At 40.8% G+C, this 26,774-nt stretch overlaps 4 protein-coding genes across 4 annotated transcripts; 2 read left to right on the top strand and 2 right to left on the bottom strand.

The window, feature by feature from the left end:
* Positions 1 to 197: 197 nt before the first annotated feature.
* On the bottom strand, positions 198 to 26,312 carry LOC108117026 (choline O-acetyltransferase; the record flags this gene model as incomplete). The annotated part of the gene is made up of 8 exons (XM_017229195.2): positions 198 to 1,751; positions 1,980 to 2,180; positions 2,245 to 2,391; positions 2,572 to 2,979; positions 3,044 to 3,805; positions 7,047 to 7,238; positions 8,314 to 8,393; positions 26,039 to 26,312. Coding segments are annotated over 8 exons (2,262 nt in total), but the record flags the coding sequence as incomplete, so codon positions are not given.
* LOC108117144 (peritrophin-55) lies at positions 4,075 to 5,007 on the top strand. Its single transcript, XM_017229403.2, has 2 exons — positions 4,075 to 4,162; positions 4,241 to 5,007. Exons 1-2 carry the CDS (start codon positions 4,156 to 4,158, stop codon positions 4,897 to 4,899), a joined length of 666 nt encoding a protein of 221 aa, XP_017084892.2. The 5' UTR covers positions 4,075 to 4,155; the 3' UTR covers positions 4,900 to 5,007.
* On the top strand, positions 5,959 to 6,993 carry LOC108117143 (peritrophin-55). Its single transcript, XM_017229402.2, has 2 exons — positions 5,959 to 6,065; positions 6,147 to 6,993. The coding sequence occupies exons 1-2, from the start codon at positions 6,056 to 6,058 to the stop codon at positions 6,821 to 6,823; spliced, it is 687 nt and encodes a 228-aa protein (XP_017084891.2). The 5' UTR covers positions 5,959 to 6,055; the 3' UTR covers positions 6,824 to 6,993.
* LOC108117142 (vesicular acetylcholine transporter) lies at positions 12,897 to 26,149 on the bottom strand. Its single transcript, XM_017229401.2, has 2 exons — positions 26,039 to 26,149; positions 12,897 to 19,361 (listed from the first exon to the last, which is right to left on the bottom strand). The coding sequence occupies exon 2, from the start codon at positions 19,000 to 19,002 to the stop codon at positions 17,272 to 17,274; it is 1,731 nt and encodes a 576-aa protein (XP_017084890.2). The 5' UTR covers positions 19,003 to 19,361; positions 26,039 to 26,149; the 3' UTR covers positions 12,897 to 17,271.
* Positions 26,313 to 26,774: the final 462 nt, after the last annotated feature.

Genomic DNA, 26,774 nt, shown 5'->3' with positions numbered 1-26,774 from the left:
TGGATATTAAGAACTGCGCAACGCTTATTTGGTTTTAGGGTGACTGTTTTCGGCGGAAGACGATTTATCTATTCTTGGAAGTTGACGTGGATTGTATGACCAATTTAGAATCCGTAGCGGAGTACGAAAATCAATTCTATATACGATTGTTTTCATTCATGGGCAGATCAATTGTAGGTCAGGAATAATGGTCTTCATTTGTAATGCATTTATTTCATTTTATTCGGTTCGTGATTATTTTTGCATACATTAATTGCGGCTCTTGGCCATATGGAAACAAGTCAAACTTAACGAAAGTAACAGTAAGGTAACGTAATAGTACACAGATCGAATACAGGATAGATAGATAGTTGGGTAGTTTGTAGCGATAGTTTTGTTAACAGTTTAGAAGATAATCATACATATATAGCAACAATGAACACAGCAACTAGTTTGATATATGTATCTGGTTGTCCTTTAACGTTTCTCATATAATTTCTCTTGTAAATAACATACGTATAATATTTATGTATATATTTTTTTGTAGAATATTTATAGCTTCGAATTGACATCGAAGCATTTATATTTCACTAACGGCTTGAACAGACAAACACATGTAGGTTATATATCTATAGCTGTAATCTCCCTCAATCACCATTCCTTGCCTTCCGGGGGTGTATATAAATTTATTGATATGTATTGTTACGTCTCAAGTCTATACGCATACACGATATTCTCTATATATATTCCTCTACATTTTTTGTTTCTTTATATTTTCATGGGTTTTACATATACATATATATATTCATCCAAAAAGCCTTTAGTTACGGTATACCATTTGCTCTCTAAAACACGAATATATATATATGGAAATATCTCAACATACACCTTATAATTTTTTAATAAATTCTGAAACGAACAACAACGAAATTGCAGTAACAAGCGTAGAGAGTACTTTTAGTATAACGTTTAGCTAGTATCTGTTGTAACACCTATAGAACGTATTTAAAACACAACTCTTGTAACAAAAAGTATTGCATACTTATGGGCTTGCACGCCATATTTTTTCGGCCAATAAGGGTAAACAAGTTCGTAAGCTCAGATAATTTAGTTAGCACGTGAATTAGTATAACACTCATAATTAATATTGCACAAGTAACACACTTAGATAACAGCACTAACAGTTTTGCGCATAAAATGGCTCTAAAACATTTAATTGACTAGAGTTGCTCTAATTGAAACTACGAGGATACTTTGGTAAACGGATATGTAAAGCGAATGGGTTGCGTATAGGTTGTTCTTTTCTTTTTTGTCTCAACATGATTAGTGATTGACATTAGTATTCGATTTCGATTTCGATTTCGTTATCGTTATCCCTTCTCATTATCTTCAGATCTCCACCCCTCGTTGGGTGGCTCGCTTGGTGGTGCTTGGTCACAAATGAAACGCTCGGGCGGTCGCTAGTTACACTTACTTAGTTTCGTTCGCTAACCTGCTAAAGGTACATTTACTGATATGTTTTTGTTGGTGGACCCCCTTTCTTTTGTTGTAGGTCAGATCTGTGGCTAATCCGCCTAATTTTGTAGTAGATCTCGCATTATGTCTAAAGAATCCTGCAGAGACTTGGCGTAGCGCGAGGCACTCGTGTCCTCGCAGGAGTAAAAGGCCGAGACGCAGAAGACGATCTGCTCAGGATGTGGATTGTAGGAGCAGCCATAACCACGTGGCGTAACGGGTCCGTATCCCATGAAGCTGTCCGTGCTGCAGGCCACCTATGTGGGTATTTCAAGAATTAGAACAAATTTTGTAATATTCATCCTTTGCGATTATAATTTATGTCCTTAGGCTGAAAAGTTAAACATTCATTCTAGCTGATACCTACGTGTGCAGCTGGATAGTAGTGCTCATTGGTGCTGTGGTGCAAGAATTGATTAGGTGGTGCGGAGGTGAAAAAGTGCAGGGTGGTGCTTGTTACCATACACATATTGACACATTTCTACCTGACTGGTGGAGAGAAGGAAACACTGTGATATGTTGTAGGATTCGTCTTTGAAAAGCTCGTGCATCTCTCCGGTGACCTCTATGCTGGCCTCTCGAAGTCCTAGCAGCGGAATGTCGATGCCATTGCCCAGGATGTTTTTCACCATTACCTCCGTTTGCCGTGCTACGGCACAACGGAACAGCTCACGTAGATGATCCTTCTGTGGGTGGGAGCGAAGATAAGTTACTAATTCAAAGATGGTGGGTATACGCTGGAATACCCACACTGTAAATGCTAAACTTGACCTTGCGTGACTCCTCTTCCTCCTCGCGATCGCTTTCCAGGGCAACATTAGCACCCTCTCCCTGGCACATGGCCTTGGCCCACTCCAATGCCTCCGTACTAGCAGCCCTAATGCAGTCCACTCGACCCTGAAAAAGGATCATAGGAAGAAAAATGATATGGATGATGGTCAGTTTGACAAGGTGATGTGGTATTACATATTAATTAATACATATTAAATAATAACAATTCCTTAATTACTAAGTCAAGTTATTTAATGTTGTTGATAAGTTAGTAGTATTATATTTACATCGATAGGAAATACTCACATGCAGAAATCGACGAGTTGATGCACTCTCGTAGGTGGCCACCAGGTGCCCGTAGAGTTTGTAATGCGCCAGTTGCAGGGCCAGCTGGATATATACATCTGGACTGACTTGACACGATTTGATGAAGGTTTTTCCGTAGCTCTGGTAGCGGTACACGTAAAAATCCAGGTCATCGATGCATTTATCCACGCTCTGGGAGGCCTGGCCAAAGCGCACTTGTAGTTGCTGACCAACATGCCACTCGAGACGCTCCGGAGGTGGCAGATGATGTTGGGGCAGCCCATTATCTTCCGCTGGGTGATCCTCGATGTTCTTGTAGATCTTCTCAAGCAGCTGCACCACAGCTATGCCCTCAGAGCAGGAGTGCTCATAGCACAAGCCCCAAGTTCCATCGGTGCAAATAATGAGCTTAAAATTATATTTATTTATGTTTAAAAAATTCGGAATTTATTTTTAAAATTAAAAATTATACCTGCATGGTTTTGTCGAACCAGCGATTTCCCGAGTTATACTCGCTGCCTCCGCCGTGGATCATCTCGTGGGCCATGTTCGTCTCGTCTCGGTCCCCAGCCCTATGAACGGTGGGAGTGGCACCGGTAAAGCCGCGAGCATTAAAATTTCCAGCCAGCGGTTCGTCCAGGCAAAGCACTACCTGGGCGGTCTCGATAAGCTCCAAATTCCGTTGGTTGCGTTCGTCTTGCTGCAACATTTCCCGGTCACGTGCCCAGCGGCTTCTTGGTTCGGCGGTCAGCAGACCCACTGGAGCGGGCTTAGCAGGCAGACAAGGAGCATCGCTGAGAACATAAAGGATCTGTGAGGCGATCTCACTCTCGGACAATTTTCCACGATCACTGGCCTGCAGAACCACGCAGTACATTTGGTTGCGGCAGATCACCACCACATGGCGATCTTCGTCTAAGAGGCGCTCCCGCGACGGCAGGTACTGGGAGTCCTGCTCAACACCTGGTCGTCGACAGGAGCCTAGCAGGCGGTAATACTGCGCCATGCACAGCGGCTGATTTTTCTCCCGTGAGGCGGCCCGCTCTAGAGGCAACTCCCCACTGTCCAGCATCTCACGGTGGCTTAGGATGCCGTCCAGCAGTCGGGCTGCAAAGTGTGCCACGTCGTGGACCGTCTTAAAGCGACGGGGTGGGAAAACCATGCCCGGATTTGAGTTGATCGGCAAGGGGATGCGAATGTTCATATACATCTCGTTGAGCCAGTAGTAATAGGCCTGCCCAGAAATGATTCAGTTACTCAAAAATATTTCTTTTTTAAGATATTTCAGGTAATAATAATAAAATTTCGAATTTTTTCTGGGTTAAAGAGTAACATAAAAAGAACATGTTAATGGTCGTTATTTCCTTTTCGTGTTCGACACAAATTCAATTAGCTGTGAATTTTTGGAAATTTTTTGGGAGCGGCCTATCTAAAAGCATCATTGGAGATCGCTGATTGCTGATTACTGATAGCTGATAGCATGATGCTAGGTAGTATAAATAATGGCAATTGGACCATTGGAAGAACAGTACCAGAGTTCCCCTGAACAATCACGAATAGCCACGAAACGGACACACTCCAGAGATGAAAGGTACGATATACCGATCGCTAAAAGATTTCAAAGTTTTGATTTTTCTATAATTTGTAACCTTTTTATTGATCCTTGCAGTATTCGCATTGACCCTATTGAGCCTGCTGGCTTTGAGCCAGGCCCGCATGGACTACAAGCTGCAGTGCGAACGCAGTGAGATCAGCATCCGCTGGCCCAGCTACCACAGCAACTCGGAGTACTACGTGTGCCAAAGCGTCAATGGCGGCCAGCTGACTGTTCACTGTCCAGCCGGTGAGGTGTTCACATTCGTTCTTCAACAGTGCGTGCCACCCGCCCATTACATCCCTGCCCCACCCATGGATGCCCTGCCTACCGCAGCTCCTATTACCACGCAAGTCATTGATGATGCGCCACCAGTGATCTCCGGACTTTCTCAGCTTGAGGCCCAGACCCCGGAGCACCACGAGCACAAGGAGCACCACGAACACCATGAACACCACGAGGATGAGGGTGAGGACTATCCCACTCCCCCCACCCCACCTACAGAGGCCCCAACCCCACCCACTGTTCAAAACGCCAAGCCCGCTGCCCCAGTTCCCCAGAAGACCAAACCCTCGGTTCCAGTCCCCGGCAAGAAGGCAACGGTTCCAGTTCCCTCAAAGGCCGCTTCGGCCAAGAAGCCCGCTGCTACCAAGAAGACAGCTCCTACTCCCGCCAAGGCCGCCAAGAAGCCAACGCCACCCAGCAAGGCCCAGAAGAAGCCAGCCACCGCCTAAAATCCAATCCCGACAATGATCGCCAGTTCAATGCCCATCGTTCAGCAAGCGGAATTTCATTCACTACTCTAAATAGCAACCTAAAGTAATTAAATATCTAACTGGCAATGACTTTCGTTCATATTTCTTGACGGGAACGGGTTCGGGAAATGGCGGTTGTTGTTTCCAGAACTTCCTTATCGCACTAGAGAGTCAAAAACGGGTAATTGATTGCGATTTCTTGTTATTCACGGAATATTTTGATAGCTCGCTATTGACATCCGAATCCGATAATGTAAAATTAGAAGAAAAAAGTGAAGTACACATACTTAGAACTGAGCTATTGGGTCACAACTCCCTCAAATTGGTTATAAATTGACATTATCTTGATCTTGGTTTTTAGTAAAACATTATATCTGCAGCGTTTTCCGTTAGAATAAAATCAAGTAATTGTATTTCATGAAAATTACCTAGAATTTAAAAATGATTCTAAACTACGTAGACCTTAGGGTATTTGTATACAATTTTTACTAGAATCTTTTAATATTTATTTATATTTAGATACTATTATAATGTAAAGTGTGTTTACATTTTCTTATCTTTACCATAAAAATCTAAGCATTTACGGTGAAGACAGTGGTTCCCCAAACCGTAAACGATGATGTTGTGAAGTAACAACGACTAATATGTGCCAGCCAGTGATAAAGTGCTGAGAACTTCAGTTCGCTGGAAAATATCATGAAGTCATTACCTAGTAGGTCTGGGATCTCCGCCATACAAGATAATCTAGCCACGATGCTAATTGACATGACACTTGGAATGAGAAGTTCCTACTTTTTGAGTGGAGAATGGGAGTAACTTGACATTCAGATTCGGAATAGTTTCCGCCCCGACCTTATCTGGCCAAGATTACTGAAACTTCGGGGGCGACGAGTCTAAGGCGCAATTAAGCATGGTTGGTTGGCATTGCTGATTTCAATTTCGCACCCGGCCGACAAAAAGACACGAATTAATCTAACAGCGGGCTGATTAAACATGTCAAACATGTGCTGTTGCGGCATAAAAAGCCTTTCGAGCTGGCTGAAATGCATCAGTGATCGGTGAGCCGAGTTAACAGCCAGACCCAATTCTTCGACAGTCTCGCCAGTAACCCAAAAAAAGGAAACCCACTAGCGACATGAACGCCGGTAAGCAGAACAAGACTCAGGCCAACAGGATATAGCCCATCATATAACCCAACATATCAATTCCTTTTTTCAATCCTTAAGTAATCATTCTGCTCGCCGCCTTGGTGGCTGTTAATGCCGATACCTGCGAAAAAGTGCTGCCGTATTCGGAAAAGATTGATCCCGTCGTATGCCCAATGTCAAATATAAAGCTGGCAAACTATGAGGACGCCTCGCAATATTACCAGTGCACTACCAACGCTACTGACAAAACAAAGATTGACGCCAATTTGAAGAATTGCGCAGCGAATACCTACTTTAACTACGCTTATCAGTCTTGCGTGAGCTGCCAAAACTTCTTCCCTAGCACCGAATGCAGCAGTCTGACGATTAACGTCACCTGCGTGGAAATTAGCTCCTCCACCACTGCAGCTCCCTCTACCGCAACTCCGACTTCTGAACCCACTACTGTCACCGCCACTCCAGCTCCAACTACCGTCACGGCCACTCCTGAACCCACCACCGTCACCGCTACTCCAGCTCCCACTACTACAGAGGCCACAACTGTAACGGAACCCACCCCACCGACTGAGGCTCCTACTACCACCACCACCGACAGCGACGATATTATCACCCCTTCGGGCACCACCATCTCTGTGCCTCAGCCCCCATCCTCCGGCGGAAACGATACACCCACTCCAGTGACGCCAGCACCGACAGCCCCGGTGATCAACGACACACCTCCGACGGAGGCTTCGGCTAGTGTGGCTAAAAAATGAGATGATCGTTTACAAATCCCCGAATTATACGACAGAATAAAGTGTTGACACACTGTTTATGAAAAATAAATTATTTTTAACTTTATATATACCAGAATATAACTTGAAATACCAGAATATTTGATTGTACAAGTTCAAAAAAGTTGACAAAAATATATTTTTACTAACCATTTTTTATTACTTATCATTTTAAGCTAAATATTTAGGCCAATTTAATGCTCACCCAATTGTCCTCCGCCTCGCGTTTGTCCAGAAGATACTGATGCAGCCGGACGCCGATACCCTGGGGAGCCGTGAACTGCCTGATCAACTCTTTTGTCCGTTCCAGCTGCGCCGGCGTAGTGATCGGCTCCAGGGCGCGAATGTAGTCTGCCATCGTTTCATCCAGCGCCGGAACAGGCACCTTGGGTAGAGTCTGCAAGTGTGGAAAAACATAAAGGATTCTCGATGGGGTTAGCAAACTGCTTGGTGCTGCAAATTTAATTTTATTTCACTTCCACTCATCCTAGACACTTGGCATTGCCCAGTTTTCACATTTTCTATTTCCCCCCCATTTTCCTCATTTGTATGCATGGCAATATCGAGCGTCAAATGGAAAGTTTCCTTGCAATACAAAAAGTTTATGCCCTAGGGAACCGAATTTCAAATCACAAAAAAAAGAAAAGTAAAGGAAATGGCATTGCTTGAATCTGACATTGTACTCCAACTACTAAACATTTTTTCCGTCTCGTTTTCTTTTTTTTTTTTTTTGCATCCACCCTCGCCCGGAAACTTTAATTGAGAGTTTTGCCCTAGGAATTCCCCAGTGGAGTGTCTTTGGACTTTGAGGTCTGCAAGACCAATCGATTTCTAGATGGTCAACGTCATTATAAAGGCAGGATTTTTAACTGAAAATTCATATTTAAATGTATCCATCGACCTTGTGTTTTGAAAAATACCTGATGAGAAGAGAAAACACATATATCCACTTAAAAAGTATATAGTCGAAACATTAGAAGTGTCAACATGTCGTTGACTTCCAGATTTTTCCTGTTCTCCGTTTTCAAAGTAACGGAAACTTTTGTTAAACCCAAAAAACCCAATACCCAGTCTCTCTTGTCACTTGTCTTTTTCGGTGAATCGCCTTTCAGCTGAATCCCCTTCTGTTTTCCCGGGGTTGTTCCTCCGGCTGCTGTGCTTTTTTTCAGGTGAGTGATGTGGGTGGTGGAAGATTTTCAGTAAAGTGGGTTTTTGGGAAGGTTGGTTTTTCCGGTTTGTTTGCACGCGCTGTGGCAGGTTGGTTGGTTGCCAGGAGCTCGTAGCTCGAAGCTCCTGTTGCCATACAAAAGCCCTCGTTATTTGCATTTGTAATTATAACAAACAGGATTAGTCTGTCTGTCTGTGTGTGTGTTTGCCTACGAATTATTCAAGTAACAGTCGAGTTCAGCCCTTGGGCAAATATTTGCTGGAAAAAGGAGGAAATTCGAAATGGTTTAATCAATTTTACTCACGTCAGGGAATCCAAATTCGTCGACAGACTCGGCCGTGGAGAGCCATTTCTTTGGAATCGACAGAATCGAGTCTTTCCATCCTGAAAAAACAAAAGAACAAAAACAGGTACGACGCGACAATCGCTGATTAACCACTTGTTGAACATCGAATTAAATTGTTGAGTAATTTGCCGCAATCGTTAGACTGCTGCTACAAAACTAGTTAATCACTGTCACCAGCCTCAAGAGCTTGGGGTATCCGAAAAAAGGCCGACCTTATCGATCGACTGACAGCCCAGCGCAAAAGACCAAGATGTATAACGTATGCGTCACCGTGTATTCCGAGTTATTTGACGGCAACCCTTGATTTGATTTCCCTTATCTGAAGTTCAAATTACGTTAGTTTGGTTTTCTTATCCCTGTGATGACCCACAACCATTTAACGTCCCGGCATCAAAACACATAAGAGATTCGGACAAATTCGTGCAAGTTTGCCATTTATTGTTTTGGCCAGGCTTCCGCCAGCGAAATGCAATAAAATTGGCCCAAAAGGAAACTGAAAACTCTTGGGCTTAAAGCCAGTCTCATTTCCTTTTTGCTTGTCCGTCTTACAGTTGCCGACATACACATAAAAACTTTAGCTGTCATTGCTGTAATTCAACTGTATAAGGTCTTCCGGTTGCCATTGCGCCCGAGTAGCTCGAATTTCCGGCCCTTAGCTCATATGAACAGGAGTGGGTCTCCGGGCCTTTGAAATGCTTTTGTCCAGAAGTCAAAAGAGAACTTTACATCCCAACAATCTTCATTTATCAGGGAGAAAAAAGATAAGTTTTGGGAATTCTAGTGGAATGGGTATTTGCGGCTTTAATTTCGAATTGTATTATTTGTTTATATTTATTTTAAAACTATATAAGCCATTTCGAATTAATGTTAATTTATTGCTGGGGCAGAATGTCAATTTAAGGAACAGATTTCCTTTAGTAACTACTCTTTATTTAGTTATCTAATTTTCCACTTTAAGTTATCACAAAGGAAGCAAAATGGATTATATATTATATATATATAATTTGAAAATCAATCCTTATTAAATAATAAACCCTCTGTAAAGGTAGACAGGCTCTTATCTAAATTGCTGGCCACTTGAATGGAACGCAAGCTGATATATAGCTGCCACTTCAGGGTCAAAGCAATGACCGCTTTGAAGGACCAGCACTCAAAGCTGCTCGATTTCCAGCTAAATCGGCCCCATCTACTTTTCGATGGAAGGACAATCATAATGTTATTAATAAAATTGTTCTATGGCAATTGGGATGAAAGGAAAACGAGCAGAAACAGCAAACAGGCCTTCCTTCGTTTTATTATTTCCTTTTTTTTGGTTTTGACTGCGAGGTGGGGGCCGTGGCACGCGACTGCCCCACAACGATGTCAAATTTAATGCAATTTATTATCCTTTTTTCATTATCTCGCTAAAGATGCCCCAGTCGAGCCAACTAGCTGGCGGAGGTAATCACACAATGGAGTCACGTGGCAGCAATTTGAACGTCCGCTCTATTGTTGTTGCTGTCCCTGCTGGAACAACGGCAACCAACCACAAAACTGTAACCTGTCCTGGGCGACCCAACATCATCATACCCATCAGCAAATTGTAATAAATTGTATTAGGAAGCGTCGTTGAGAAATTCAAATTAAGTAATTAAACCTTTGGTTTGGGCCACTCTCTTTAAGGGTGGCCCATGGCTCAGAGGCTGGCTAATGTTTATTTTTTGGGGTAACTCGCTCGCTTAATATAGCAAATATCAATTTACAAAAAGTTGATGTTAAGTTATGGTACTTGTTACTTTTTCTTTGATGTGCAAATATAAATCCCAATTACAAAGTTTTCTGCTGTCCAGGAGTAGGAAAATACAAAAAGAGTCTATAAAATGAATATGAATGGACTTTAAGGATGGGAATCTCTGGACCGTAAGTGATGGTCAAAAACTTCCGGGATGTTTTCTTTTATAAAACTAAATACTAAACCAAAATGTTTTTAGGAAATTAAAAGTAGCTGCCTCTTGTATTATTTATTTTAAAGATGTCTTTTAGCTTTTTTCCTAGTTTATAAATTTTAAAACTTTTAATGCAAATTTAAACAAAATATTTAAATTTCCTTTAAAGAGAGTGGGTGCTTTTTATTTACCGCATTTAATTTGTAACTGGCAAGCTTTCATTATATTTTTCGAAATAAAGGCTAAAAATGTATCCTTATATGCGCTCACAGAGACACTTTTCCAATTGATTGATTGATGGCCAGGATTTCTGATTAGACCGACAGACGGCTAATCAGATATTCATGCACCATTACAAAGGCAGACACAACGCAGTTCCGGTTCCGGATTGGGGGAATTACCCCCAAGTAATGCTCCCTTTCCTCTGTTGCTGTCTGCTTCAATTTGCTCGTATCTGTCAATTTTTGTGCCAACTCATGATTCGATTTGTGGCACAGCCATAATTTTGCGGAAAGGGATCGGGCTCGTGATCATAATGGATGTGGAATACGAGTATATGGGATAATGGAGAATGGATGTGATGGGGCTGAGGACATTTCACACATTAACAGCGAAGAAATCTTGGGCTTAATGCCAACACGCCCCTACTTTAAACGCTGGCCAATAAAACGCGCCAGTAAACCAAGGGCTCATTATTAAGCTGCAAAAATCACGCTCGAATTCATGGCATTCCACGCTCCCCATTTCAAAAGGACCAAAGGCGCAACGACAGGCAACTGCTGCCGCCTGTCAGACAATGCGATAAAAATGTAATCCCAATGAAAAATAATGTTTCTCCCGGCATGATTCCAATTTAGCAACAGTCAACCCCAAGACCGTAGCTCATTAGGACCAGTCCAAATAACAGATGCCGGCAACCGAAGCAAATGAAGGAGAAGAATTTAAAAAGGCAAAACAAATCCGCACCCCAAGGAGGCGGGAGGGCGCGACACGTTGCGACTACATAAAACACCCGTCGAACAAGCCGGAACCCCAAACCGCAGCCACGGACTGGTACCAGCATTTGGTGGTGGAAGGTATAGTACAAGGAAAAAAATTTAAAAAAATAAAAAGTGATTAAATATATAATCACCATTAAAAATGTTGTAAAATATTTTTAGGTTTATCTCTTTAAAATATTCAAATCCAAATTTCAAATAAAATTTTAAATAAATTAGCACTTTCATTAAAAGTCTTTAATGAAAAGAGCTGTTTTAGTATTTCAGAAATATATTTATAATTATAATATTATGAGATAAATTTATTTAATAATTTAGAATTAAATATTTCGAGCGAAAAATATAAAGGATATATAAATATTTTTGGGCGATTTAAATTTGATATTAATTGATTTCTGTTTATGTTGTCTGTAAAAAATTGATATTAAAAATGTGAATTCTATCTTTAAAATACTTTAAAAAAAATTAATATTACTAATATTTGATATTTATTTTATGTATTTTTAATATTTAAAGGTATATATATCTTAATAAAAACAAAAATTCCCAAAACTAAATAATTTTCAAAGGTTTTTAAAACGAAGTTTAATGACCTTCTAAGTGCCGACATATTTCTTTCAGTGACGGATACTGCCGGGGGTCATAACATTGTCGGATGTCGGAACAAGCGATGAATGGCCAAGTGAATGAGTTTTCCTTCTTTTGTTCGGTTTGGCTGCCCGTAAAGGGCTTTATTCCATTCAAGGGTGGATGTCGATGGGGATGTGAATGAAGATGTGGATGTGGATGCTGCTCCCGTCGCCACCGTCGTCGCTCGCACGCACATCGCAATTGAGCCGTAAATCCTTTACGGTCTTAGCGCCGTTGTTTCACGGCAACTTCGACGGCGACTACGTTGCGCTTTTGTGGGGCTCGGCTTTATTTTCTTTTTCTGCCACAAATGCCTAGCATACTTTTGTGCGCCAAACTCAAATTAACTGCCGCATTGAGGCATTGAAAATTCCTGTAATTGTTCGGATTGAAACAAGCGGAAAGCGTAAATTGCTTGCGTATATTGTGGCGGAGATTGGGATTCTGCTGACTTGGCCTGCGGTTTGCGGCTAAGCAGGCAGAATGTTCTACAGATAGACATAAATGCAAACACACCAAAATTGGTCCACCTTTTCGGTTGTGGTTGAATCTGTTTCTGAACCTGGGGGCAACATCCTAATCCTCCGCTCGAAACAAAAAATTAGAAGAAGGAAACTTTTACGCCCAGTCTCCGGTTGGCTGTTCGTGACTTGGGCCAAAGTTGCTAATGGAAATTGCAAACATAAAATCATTTTCCACACAAATTTCTGGCCCCAGGGCACGCACACAATTTTCCCCTTTGTTGCCATATCCAAGTTTGGGGTTTTTTTTGTTGTTGTATATATATATAAAGGTATACTAACCCCCAGAAGAGGCAGATTGATGCTAAAGTTTCCAAACCAACTTGGCACGAAACCAAAACCAGGTGTACACACAATGCGGTTGGATTTTTATCGAATGAGAAGGTCCTTGGTCGCCCACATTAGCTAATTAATTGCATTAATCGTTAATAGATCGGATGAGCTGCCAGTTTCCATTAAAAGACTCGTTTTTCCATGGTTAACAATTATATTTCAATAGTACATGTTGGTTTTGTGTCGTTTGTTTGTTTCTGTTGGGTGTTGGATGTGTGTGGGTGTGTGTGTATGGGTGTGTCGCTCTGTAATAATGCATTATCTTTCCTCTATAGCTCATGCCAATAACTGTATGTTTTAATGTACGTTCGGTTATATTTTTTGTGTGTTGTTCTGCTTGTTCAATTCATTATTCATAACATTTCCCATAGCCAGGAGCAGGCAACTGCCATTTTGAATTCTCTTTCGATGCAGTTCGAGTTTTCTATTTGTATTTTACCCTTGAATAATTCCAGAAAATTTCAAACCAGAAGCAAATGTCAATGCCAGCAGAAGTTGAGTGTTGTGTTTGTTTAAGCTTTTAATTTGGCTGACTTATGCCATGAATTTTCTAGAAAATTCACTCACATCGAATTGAAACTTCAAGGGTATTTGTCTTTGAGGCAGTTCCTGCTTGATTTCCCTATTGTTTAAATTTGATTTTAGAGGAGATTTTTTGGCTTGCCTTGACAATATGTATGCTCTAGCTATGTTTAGTCATCGAACATCGATCGATTCGCTTTTTTGATATGCATAGCACTTAGTTTGCTGCTTAGCTTTTGTTTTCATTTTTGGGGATAGTTGAAGAACGGTTTGATATTCAGATACAAACATAATTACGTTTAGAATATAGATGGATAGACTTGGAAATTGAACAGCAACGTTACAGAACTGGGATTTGGATACTTGGTAAAATTTTAATTTTCGCTTCTGGTATTTCTTTTGGATTTGCTTACTTATCTGTTATTATAATTTCCACTGTTTATCGTAATAATTATTGTTAAATATGTAACACAAACGTCTATAACATTAGCCGAAACAAATTGCAAAGACTTTCGTAATAATTTAGCTCTGTACTATATAAGTATGTACTTGAAACGCTTCCACTTTGAGTTTGACTTTTACTCTTACCAAAAAAGACATTCGAAACTAACGAGATTTATGCCTTATATACAATACAAAAACTGAACTGTGGTGGCATTTAACTTTGTGGGCATCGCTTACAAACTCATTTTATTTTCTCTAAGGGTATACAATTAAATTTTCTAAAACGTTCTTCACACGCACAACACATAGAAACTGTTCGGAGAGGCATTTCTCATATGAAAAAATATCAAATTATTTTTTTCTGTGCTTACTGGTTTGGTTTTTTGTTTTTTTATTTTTTGTTTGCCAAGGTAAAATCCCTATATCATTTTTAGTAAATATTCGATATTAAAAATGAATTTGTTCATTAATTATCCATAGCGCACAGTTATTGCGTATAATTCATAATTCATATAATGCTATTGAACATTCAACACTTGTAATACGCAGAGTATAACCATTCAATTAACTGCTATCGTGTTTTATAATTCATTTTATAAATGTATATTTATATAGTTTATCATACATTTCTTCTTATACTTGTTTTGTTTATATTTATATGCTTGTAACACATTTAGTTTATGCGTTCCATTTGCTCTTATTTGTTTAGTAAGTTATTACACATTGCCGGCACTGCTACACATCCTTCAGGCTACTTTCTATTGACCTTCTGGGACTCCGTCCTTTGTCTACATTATGTGATGGTTATTACTTAACTGTATATATATATATATATATATATAATTTTATATATATTTAATTGTAAACCAAAATTGGAAGATTCATATACATGTTGCGCTCTACCAAACTTTGGTTAAAACTGTTCAAATCTATTTTGAAATCTTGAATGCCTGAAATTGTTTTGTATTATTTATTTGACATCTATCTACAACCAGCCTCAAAAGTCATGCAAAGTTCAAACACATTTTAGTGAAAGGAAGTTGATTGAAGTAAATTAAATATAAGAAGGGAATTCAATTGATATTTCTATGCTCTTAACATGACTTTGGGGCTTGGCGTTGTTGGTTTTCTTTTAGATGATTGTTTCAAAGGAAACTTAAATAAATATTGCTTCTTGGGGTCTCTTTAGATTTATATATATGTTTGGTTAATTGTAATTAAAATTCTATTGTTAGCTACTTAAATAAACAATCTATTTATAATATGTTACATAATGATATATATGTACGCTATTGACTAGGTTAATTGTTCTGTTTTCTTCTTCCTTTTTGCATTTCATATATGTAAATATGTAGTTTGCTTTAACACTTTACTTCTTCTTCGCCACTACCTTTCCGTCCTTTTAATTGATACTTTTGATGGGAGATTTTTTCATGAGTTTAATTCATATTATAGTTAAGAGTAATTCTACAGTTTTGTAAATTTGTAGAGCTATGTATATATTTTAAGTACATGTAAATTTTAGTTAAACAAGTGAAATAATTAAAAAGTGTTAAAACAAAATTTAAAGCAATCAATTCATAAAAACAGACAACATTTTTGTTTTGCTAGAATGTCTATATATCATATAAAAATTAACGTAATTGAAATACAATATTAAAACCAAGATTTTCTAAACTTAATTTGTAACTTCATTAAAATCAGTGCATTTCTGTTAATATATAGCGTATAAATATGCAGACTGCGATCTAACCAATTGCTTTCGTAATTCATAAGATACTCATATACTGGGTTCGCATTGAAATGGCCGTTTCACTGATATGTTCACGGATATAGAAAGTCTGTGATATACTCGTAATAAACTGTAATTTCTGACTAAACACATTTGAAAAATGTACATAAATATTCTGACATCCATATACGCATGCTGAATTTGCATATAAAAGATCATTTTACTTATCGATATAATAGAGCTTAAGCTCCATCTAAAAAGGTGTATAATATAGGGGCAGTAAACTGCCCTAAAAAGTGGTGCAGTCGAAATTAATCAAAAATACAGTATTTTAATCTTTAATTAATATATATATATATATGTTCATATTTTTGTTTTAGATTTTAGTTTTATATCTTTATCTTATAGACAAGGTACACACATTTATGCTATGCTATCGAAGATCTACTATGGCGGCAGTCCCCTGATCGGAGCCGCCCATGTGCTCATAGAGTCAACAAGCAAATAATAATTGATTGGTAGGTTAATATGAAACTTGAATTTGAATCTCAAATTGATTTCCGTTTCCATTGGTTGTATAACTTATGTACACTTCATGTACGGCCTAAAAGTAGGTGTGTATGTTATCGATATGATACGATATATATGTATATAATTATTTATATAGACTAGTAGCAATAAGTAATATCACTTTTGGTAATTTTAACAGGCGAGCCATTGAGACTCTGATATGTATCGTTACCTTGGTTGTGTCTTATATTAACAAATCGTTAACTGAAGAATTTTTTTTCAAATCGGAAATCATATAGCCAAGCCAGCCTGGGAATCCACTCTCATTCCCAAGTCCGCCACAATGACATCCGAAAGAGTTCCTCTGGTTCAGTGGGCGGGGGAGGGTTTCGATTTGTGCAATTTGTGATATGTCTGCGATATGAATGCCATTGCCTGTCGAACGGCGGCACTTGGTCGAAAGTGGTCCTCTGGCCAGCTGAGCCGCTTAATCTTAACTTCTATATAGATATATATATATATATGTGTATATAATATCTGATACATATATGTATGTGTGTATATTTGATAGGGCGGGAGTCCGAGTCCTCCCCTTATCGACTAACTATGTCTAGGCTTTGGTTTCTCTAGCTTCACTGACTGATAGACACGAAAACGGCTGCATGAGTACTGAGTATAGGGCATAGGCTATCCGATCGGATCGCACTATATAGCTGCTATATGCTTATGCATATATGCGTTGTGTCAGTGATGGGAATTTTGTAGGCATTGGTAGTTTTCTTGGTATTTACTTGGGCATGGGAATAATTCTTTAACCGACTGGGCTGAATAATCAGTTTTATGGACCATTTACAAAATGAAGATCACATTTTTCTTATTTTTCTGTTTCATTATCAGATCTTTTAATTTAAATTTTAAACGAATTTTCAAGTTTTTAAAAATGTAACTTCGAACTTGATCTTATTTATGGGCACATTTCTTGTTTCCAGCCCAAGTAAAACCAAATCGTACCCTTCCCATCACTGCCTTTAGTTGCTTCAACATTCGTGTATGATACAAAACTTGGTGCGGTGCAAGGCATTAACTAGCTGCTGTATTAACTATCTGCATGTTATGCTCGTTATAGTGTACGTACCACTTGCCTATATGTCTATGCTAAATATATGTATATGTGTTTTGTGTCGAGTTTTAAAGTGGGTTCAACAAAGAACAAGAATTGTTGCACACGGAGATGTACAAAAGAACACGATTTAAGACTAGGGGTTTTTGTGTGTTTTGCCTTTGGGCATATGGGCAACAGTTTAAAATCCTTGCCTAAAGGGATTCGCCGGGCCGGCAGGACCTCTGCTCTGAGCCTGCTGCTGTTGTTGCTGCTGCTGCTGCTGGAAGGGATTGGCCACGCGGGGCTGTCCTTGAGGGGCATAGCTCCCGCCCTGCTCCTGGTAGCCTGGCTGATAACCCTGATCCTGCTGATAGCCACCGGCTTGCTGGTATCCCTGCTGCTGTTGGTACTCGTACTGCTGGTCATCTAGATTGGTCTCCTGTTCCTGCTGATACTGCTGCCCGTACTCTAGGTGGTTTTTGACACCGCCTTCCACTGGTTTCTGGTCGTGCATCACGTAGGTCTGGTACTCCTTGTTGGGCGGATCCTGCATCAGGATGTTGGCTTCGTTCTCAAATGGCTTGAAGTCATAGATGTTGCGCAGTTTTCGTAGCACAGGAACATAGGCTAGATTCGAGAAAGCTATTAAAAAGTTGAGAGCCGTAAAGCCGATGGCCTCCACCACTCCTCCAGCGATAATTGGTCCTACGGCGTAGGCGATCGAATAGGATATATCCGCAATGGCATAGATACTGCCATACACAGAGACGTAACGCACGTCCACCAGATAACCCAGTGTAGGCAGTAGGGCTGTATCAATCAAAGCAATTCCAAAGCAGATCACGCAGATGGGCAACATCAGCATCTTGTAACCGCTGCAGAAGGGTATAATAAAGCAGGAGAAGCCCTCCAAGGCCAACCCGCCGGCGGCCATTAGCCATTGGTGCTGTGGATACTTTCTGGCCATCTTCACTGTAATGACCACGCCCAGCACGTGCGGGAAAAAGGCTGGAAGCCACACCATTCCGATCTTCCAGTTGTCCGTAGTCATGTTGTCCTCCATCCACAGGGAGATAGTTGGCTCCAGGAAGGCCAGCGCCACATTGGACATGGTGAGTGCTCCAGCACAGACGGCAATATAGGGATCCATCAACAGCCGCCAGATGGGAATCACTTGGTCTTGCACCTCTTTGCTTTGCTTAATTGCCTCCTTGACCGGTTTCATTACCAGCAGCAACATCAAGCCATCCAGCAGACACACCAATGCCAGGATCAGGAAGGGCACTTCCTTACCAGCAAACTGATAGAGAGCTCCGCCAAACGGTGGCGCCACCAGACATCCAAAACTAATAAAGGCCAACGCAATACCCAAAGCCTGTGATCGTTCGTTTTCCTCAGTAAATCGATCCGCTATCATGGCCAATCCGGCGGTATCCGCAAAGGCGGAACCAGCTCCTTGAAGAGATCGGGCAAAGAACAGGACGCTATAGCTGCTGCCACAGGCAAAAACGGCCGTGGAGAAGAACATAATAGTCAGTCCGATCATCATGGGTAAATCATAGCCGATCTTATCGATGAGGCCGCCCGAAAAGGGATTCACCATAAGCTGGACGATGGCCTTCGAGGCAAATAGAATGCCCGTGGCCGAGTCCTGACCATGATGATCATGATGAACGGGAATGATCTTGCCCGTGATATTGTCCCTCAATGGCGGTGGCGTTGGCCCATCGTCGAAGCTGCCAATCTCTCTCAGATAGTCAGGTATAATGGGAACTATCACCATATACAGCATGTTGTCCAGCAGCAGGGCTATCGATACGATCACAAGGATGAGACGGCGCTGGTTGACCGGCTCCTGGATCTTCTCCCACACGATGTCCTTGACCTCGCGCAACTCGAGGTTGATAACAGGTATTTGGAATGAGGCCATTTTGGTTGCAATTGTTTGATTGCTGAGGTGTTATTAGAGTTCTGCACCTGGATTCGTGTTGGATATCCTTTCTATTCTCTTTGTTTGTACTCTTTTAAGTTAAAGCTTTTAGGCGCCAATCTGAGGGCCCGTCATGTCTTTCAGCCGGAAATTGCTTAGCGCTCGCTACAAATATGGCCGTTTCCGTTTGTGTTTCCGATTTCTTCTCTCGCTCGGTTTTGAGGTGGTTAATCGTTGCTTGTGGTTAACTGTGGTGTTTGTTGCTGCTGCTTTTGATGTTGTTGCTGTGTGGTTTTACATGTTTTGGTGTGGTTGTTGTAGTTGAAGGTGTACGAGTTGTTGGCATGCCAGTGAACAACCTTTAACGACACAGAAACAAGATTTCGTTAGTCTTTTCTTTATTTTTATTGTTTTTTGCTTTTGATTATACATTTTTTCTTTACTAGTTTTCTCTCTCTCTCTCTCTCTCTCTCTCTTTTGCACCTTCTGTCTGTCTCTTTCTGTCTGTCTCACTCTTAACTAGGTTTAGTTGGTTAGTTAGGTTTATTTTATGATTGAAATGTTGTTTCTGTGTTGCAAAAGGCTGCCTGCTGGTGAACAGAAATTGTATTTTATTAGGATTAGTTCGTGGCATTCGCATTGTTTCGATTACATAGGTTTAAGGATTACTCTCTTGTTTTTTAGGTTTTCCTTTTCGAGGGACACACATTTCAATCATAAAACAAATACCGAAAGGTACGTGTATACTCTACAATTAAGTCATTGAATATTTGTGGGTCCAGGGCGAGTATAAGGATGTAGCAATTATTTTAATTGGATTTGTGGACTTAGAGCTGAGGGCTATTGTGGGCCTTCCCCTCAACAAAGGCAAGTGAAACGAAGCAAAGTGTCCTTTGAGCCACGCGGTCCCACTCATCGAAGCAGTAATTATAATTATTCCTTTGCCTACGCAAAAAGGTTCCACTCAACTTGCACGCAATCAAAAAGGACTTCAAAATGTATAAAGAGTGTTTAAGTCCATCCACGCAGTTTGCTTTGATGGATTATTTAGTGATATAGTATGTCGATAGCTTAGGTATTTAATGTAACCTAACAAGCTGACCCTTATAATTTGCCTCTCAAAAATTGCTACTAAATCTTCGTGGTGTTAAAAAACCTGCGCTGCTGTGCTAGCTATCAATGCTGATCTAATTTCAACATTTATCTACCTTGTAGCGCACGACGACCAGCCACCCCCATTTGAGTAAACATGAAAATGCGACGTGTGCAGGGTACAAATATGACCCCCTCTCCACAGCTTTTTGCTACTATGGTATACCTTCATACCTCTCATTCCCATCCAAATTCAGAGCCGCCCCCTTATGAGGCTTTGGCGTATACGAGACGTAACAAAAACATTTCGTTTTATCATTAAATTTTCATGACCACGTCCGTGTATCTGCCCCAAACCTACCCGACAACCTTGGGCTCTGTCCTGATCACCCACCCACTTTCGCCCGGGGTACTCTTACATATATTTATGTATATGGATTTACACGTATATATATGTATGGTAACAGCCCCCGGGCTGCCCATGAGTCAATTATGTTTGGCGACTGAGTGGGGGTTTTTGCTTTCATTTTTTCCATGCAGCGACTTTAATTTTTGAGTTTTCTCCATGCATGAGTACTTTCCCCTAACAACAAGAACAGGAGGAGGCCCGGTGGGTCAGGTGGGTGGCCGCACTTGACCCTGCTGCTGGTGGTGATAGAGCTGGTGGTTACCAGGCTTTTATCAGCACCAGGGGTTGTTCCTGGGTCGCCCGCCTGCAGCTGCTCAAGTCAAGTGCAGAAACGTGTGCCTACATGTTGATTATAACAAGGTCCTCACTAGACTAGCTGTCTATCTATATCACGAATGTTTAAGGAAATATTATAACAAAATATTGGAAAAAAATCTTTAAGACCTTTAAAACAGACTTTAAGGTCTATGTAGTATTCCCGAATAAGAGTAGCTGCGGAATAACAATAGCGGATATTAGAAAGGTTACCTTCTTGTTCGATCTTTGACTTCAAACTCAATATCAAGATCTCAAGATGAAGTACATACAACTCATTCTACATTTTAAACTTTCCTATTGCTGTATTCCTTTGTGAAACATTGTAGATTAAGCCAAAGCTTACATTTTCAAACTTATTCTTGGTTGATCAAACAGCAAACTGAAGCTGTTATAAAAACTTAAACCAAGTTCAACAAACCACCATTTCTTGCCAATGGCAAGACATCAAAAACATTCATGCTTTTACATAAATATTTGAACATGCTTTCAAAGAAGTTTTATGATATTTACTTGACTGATTTTACCTATTTAATAAACCTTTTATAATACCTATAAGGGCCGGAGACATCTAGTTATGCTTTGTGCATATGTGCTTATAAATGAGCTAGCAATTTGTATTTACGCTTTTATAATTTTATTGATTTTTCCGCTCTGTCTGGCAAAGCGCGTGGACAGCTGATGGTTTTCCCAGGCAATGCATAAACATTTATACAAAATTCGGTTTGGTTTGGGTTCTGGTTTTGGTTTTCCCTCTCTGAGTTTCAGTTTCGTTTTGCCTGACCTTTTGTTCAAGCTCCTGCTGGGGGTTTCCTTTTCATCTTTTTTGGGGTCGAGTGCCAACTTCCGACTCAGGCTCAATTAGCAGGCCAAGCGTTCATATTTTATGCAGCTTCCACCGCAGTAAATTATGACGGGCCATGTGTTTTCCTTAGCCCCAGCCAGAGGAAGCAAAATGTAGTTTCTACTTTGTGTCTCATTAATAATGCGCTACCTGTGGGGCTTCAGGTGCTGCCTGTGCTATCCTGAAATATTCAGGAGGCTTTAAGATGCCTGTCCAAGTCATCTAGGTAAAAAAACAAAATTTAATCTTCTGTCAGACAACAAAGAACGAAATGGGATTCTGGGCCAGCAATTGAAGGAGGTGTATCCTTAAAGCCCACTTCAATGGCAGGATGATCGCCGACTTTTGCCACCCGCCGTAACCCTGGGAACATCCGCAGCCTGCTGCTCCTGTCGTTTTTCAAAAACAGCAAAGGATGTTTGCTTTTCACCGAGAAAGGGGAATGAAATTACATTCGCTTTTTTTAGCCGCCCAAGCTCTGCGGGGGCGTGTACAACTGGGTGTGCCTGCGTCTGTCTGACGAGGTAATCAGCGTAAAATACAATTTCATTCTGGCTCTCCTGAAGGGTAAGACATAAAAAATACAATATCGTCGGGGGCTGTTTGAATTTGCAATGAGATGGCAACAAAAATAATACACGAAACCGTGAGCTTTGGCGCTTTTCCATTGCCCTGGCAACGACGTAGCAATACCATTAAAATTAATAATCTAGAATATATATTTTCTTTCTCTTTGCTGATTTTGAGCTGGGGGTCTTTGGGGGTGCAGTCTTAAATAAACAGAAAATAAAATATATCATAATATTTATGGTAAGCCGCATTTCACACGCAGCCACTTGACAAAAGACAGTGGAAAATCCTCAGACAAGTGCAATATAAATTCAGATACCACCCCACTGAGAAATAAATATAAAAAAACACCTGGGCTTGTAAAACTCCACGCAAGTGGTGTAAGCAGCTTTGTTCAAGTGGTTCGAAGGGTTGAAGCTTGGTCCGAGGGTTGGTAAGGGGTCAGCAGTTCAGGAGTTGCAATGGCAAACCCAGTCTGTAATTCGATGTGCTTGTTGAGGCATGAGACGAGTTCCCGAACTAAGTTCACATCTGAGCAATTGCCTCAAATGAACTGTGGCCAGCTAATGAGGCCCACCTTGGCCACCTCTTGATCGATTAACTTGGCGCTGTTGCCAGCGTTACCTTAACCCTCTTCGGACTGCCAAGTGACATTTCTGTTTCAAGTTTAATTGTCTTGTCGCTGTCGAATCGATTTTACTTGGGTCTAAGACTTTAGCCCGCTTACCTTAGCTAGTTGGAACACTTTTTTAATTGCCAACGTTTTGGGCCCAAGGAAAATGTCATTTTAAACCAAGGGATCCTTTTTTTTTCCTTTTAACCAAAACGTGTTCGCAACCCTCTTAGCTAGGGTGGCTCTTGTTTTTATTGCTCTTATTGTTGTTTAGCTGGTGTGCTTTTATCAACTCCCTGTGGACCTCGAAGCCACTTAGCCCGAGGATCCATACTCCAGTTTCCAGCTGCCTCAAAATGAAAATAAAGGAGCAGGGAGCTCACAAAAGAGCAGCGATGAGGCACCATTTTGGTGGCACTGATGGTACCACGGGGCGTATGAGCAGCCCCTTTAGTGGGGGGCTGCCTATAAATCAAAACATTAAATGGGCGTGGCTCTCGAGGGTCGAGAAGAGAGGAGTGAGAGCTCCAAATGGTTTCCTCTTACTTCGGTCTTTGTGTGGGTGTGCGTGTCTAATGTCCGTGTTTTCGCACACATGGGCAGTTTCCATCGAACATCCCCTTTTGGTCAACTATGAGCGTTGGATTACAAATTGATTTGCACATAAATTACTTGGACTTTCCGCACTCTTTGCCTTTTTTTCTAGAGTGAAAGTAATTTACCTTTACGGCTCTCATTCAGTAGTTCATGTTTCATGTACACCGGGATAAAAATCTGTTTTTCTTTTGGATGATTTTCGTTCTTTAGAAGAAATTTTTAGAGAAAACTTTTGAATACAAAACGATTTCTGAAATTTATTTTAAGAAATTAAAAATAATAAACTGTTTCTTTGTTGGGTTATCAATGTATGTTTTAATAGAATATGAAGAAAGTTTTAAGGGGCACCAAGAAAACTTTTAAACGTAAAATCCTTGAAATATGATTTGTCATTTAATATTTAACAAGTATTAGAAGTTTCTTTTTAGATTTTTGAGAACTTTTGATGATTTTTGCCAAATCCAAATATTAGGTATGAAATATTGTTTCTTATTTCCCAATTTTTTTTCCTCTGCAGTTTTGATTAATAGCTGCAATAGCCTGTCTGTCCTAGCAAATTGCTAATTTCCAGCATCGAAGCCTGGGACTAAAATGTAACCATTTGTAGCTTGCCAAATGCGGAGCAATCAACAACACCATCAGCAACCGATTTACGACTTTTGATGTCGCTACTTGGTTATAGATTCTGGTCCCCAGATCCTGCTGCTTACTTGCCCACTTTCTCCAGCCCCTTGTCGCAGTTTCCCTTTCTTTCCCCCGGACCGATCCTGATGGCTCAATGTTGGCCAACCCCCGAGATGTCCGGGCGCGTTCTTATCAGACAGCATCAAGACAAATGCGTTACTTGTTTCTCGTTTAGCTTATTACGAGCTACCTTCCTGCCAGCTATTGTTTCTGGCACTTCCATCCCCTCGGGCTGTGGTAGATGGGTCTAAAAAAGAATAAATAAAAAGGGAGTGGGCTTGTGTAGTTCCTGGGTGGTTTGGTTTGGCTTGGCGATGGTGGTGGTGGTGCGCCCCCTTTTGTTTTGACATGAAACCGCTATGAACACATCAGCGTTACAAACGCGTCTACAAGGCAAACAATCTAATGACGACGGCATCCTCTTGTTTGTGTTTGTGTGTGAAATTTATATTTATTGCCTTCATTATGCAGCAGCCGCAGCACCAGAGAAAATTGCTTTGCTACGGCAGGTGGTTATGGCATGGTGGCATGTTCTTTCTAGCCTTGATAGTCGGTTGGTCGCTACTTTTGATGAACTGCAAGACCCAGACCACGACTAGACCTCTGCAGCTCCACACACCATCCCAACCAAGACGAGGCTCGTAATGATTTAATGGGACAACAGGCACAAATTTGATTAGTTGACGCAATCTAATAAAGGCATTTGTTTGCGTTTCTTGCCTAATTGATAGTCAATTGATGGCTACAAAGAAGTCTGGAAATCATAGACAAGCAGAGGAATTTGTCTGTTGATTGCAGAAAGAGATTCTCTTAGACTAGAATATTTTCAAGAAAGATTTGATAGGAAGAAAATAAAATGAAGAAAAATGTAATTTGGAAAAATAATTTGTTTTAAAGATTGTAAGTTACCAATTTAATAACTTGATTATCGGAATAAAAAAATATTTGTGCTTTTCTATCTTTGTATTGAAACAGTTCCTATAAGTAAGTTTTTTTGGAATTATTTTTAAGAAAAATGTTTTCCAATCAAAGCTTTGAATAATTACTCAAAAACATGTTTTTACTTTTAATTTGTTTTATAATTATAATAGGAATGTTTTTTATGTTAGAAATTAACAAAAACTACGATAAAAACGTTAAAAACTGAAACAGTTTTATTTTTTATTTAAAGTAAGTATTTTCATAATAGATCATAGATTATAGATTAATAGGTTAATATCTTAGCTAATTTAAAAAATATAGTTATAACCAAATAAAATCAGTAAGAGTTATTTCATTGCTTTTCTGTTAATATTATTTATGTAAAAAACCAATCTACATTGCCTTTACACCATAACCAACCCTCATTCTAATAAGTTCAGGTTCTTTATCAAATATTTTCTCCGTGAAAAAAGGCACCTGGGTGACCAGTGAATTACATAAGAAGTGCTCAGTTTTTTAGCTCGGGCGGTAGGCGGTCGAACGGTAACTGTTCCATTCCATTCCGTTTCCCTTTCGTGTGAGGAGGCCCATTGAGTGAAATGAAACCTACGAACCTATGAGTTTGGTTGGGTTTTCTTTTTTGGGGCCATAAATAAAATGTGTCTATCCTGTGAAATGTGGCAAGTGTCGACCTCACGAACACACACCATTCCCCCATGTATATGTATATATGAGTATACATTTTTACGATATATATATATATATAAATACACTTGTGTGCCAAAGGACAACGCTGATGAGCGGGAGGCCTTTGAGGACGAGGACGAACCACTTGCCAGGGGCCCTGTGTTCTAGTGTTTGCGGGCTTAGATGTTGTTTAATTTTAATTATATGCCTTCACCGAGAGACTTTCACGTTATGCAAACACTTGGTAGATGCACCTTGGCTGATGACGGTGGCTAAGGTAGCTACTATGTTTTTTGCAACTCACCTGTGTCGCTCGGTGTGATGTTACTTAGGCGATGGGTGAGGAATCCCCGCAAATTGGAGACGACGCGCTGCGGCGAGTTGGGCCCGCTGCCAATGGAGAAGCTACGCAATTTCGAGAACAGGGCGGCGGACTCCGCGCCACTGCCCGCGGCGCTGGTGTTGGCCTCGTTGGACGCCACGTTCGCTCCTTTCGGATCCTTTTTCGGTCCTTGGGATCGCCCAAAACCAATCCCAGTAGCACAAAAAACGCGCGCGCGTGCAAATTCGACTTGTGATTATGTAAAAAGTGCGCGCTCTCCAATCGATCGCCAAAAAACGCTCACACCGCGACACAAACAACACTGACACTCTACCCGACGATAGAACCACTGGACGACCGTTCGCTCTGCTGGATTTATTGGCTAAAAAGTTCACAAAAAGAATTTAGCTGCTCTTTTATTTTTTTCTATTATTTTGTTCCAGGCGACGGACGGCGACTACGGCGAAACAGCAGCAGCGTGCGTTCAGTCGTCCGGGCAGGAGCAAAGGTAACTTCTGTCTGGCAACTGGTTCGCCAAAAAGCCCAGAGCAGCAGCTCAGCGATTTTTGTCGGTATTCAGCCTGGAAGGCCGTGCTCCCCACCTTGCGCCTTCCACGGCGCAGGACATATGCGCATGCGCCTGCGCCTCCGCCGGGCATTTGGCCAATTGGCTGGCAATCCTAGCTAGCCGTCGCTTTTACCTCGGCTTTTCCCCTTC

The sequence above is a fragment of the Drosophila eugracilis genome, unplaced genomic scaffold (assembly GCF_018153835.1).
Source record: "Drosophila eugracilis isolate 14026-0451.02 unplaced genomic scaffold, ASM1815383v1 contig_440, whole genome shotgun sequence".
NCBI lineage: Eukaryota > Metazoa > Arthropoda > Insecta > Diptera > Drosophilidae > Drosophila > Drosophila eugracilis.
Note: the sequence above shows the minus strand (reverse complement) of the source record. Positions and strands in the feature narration are given on the sequence as shown.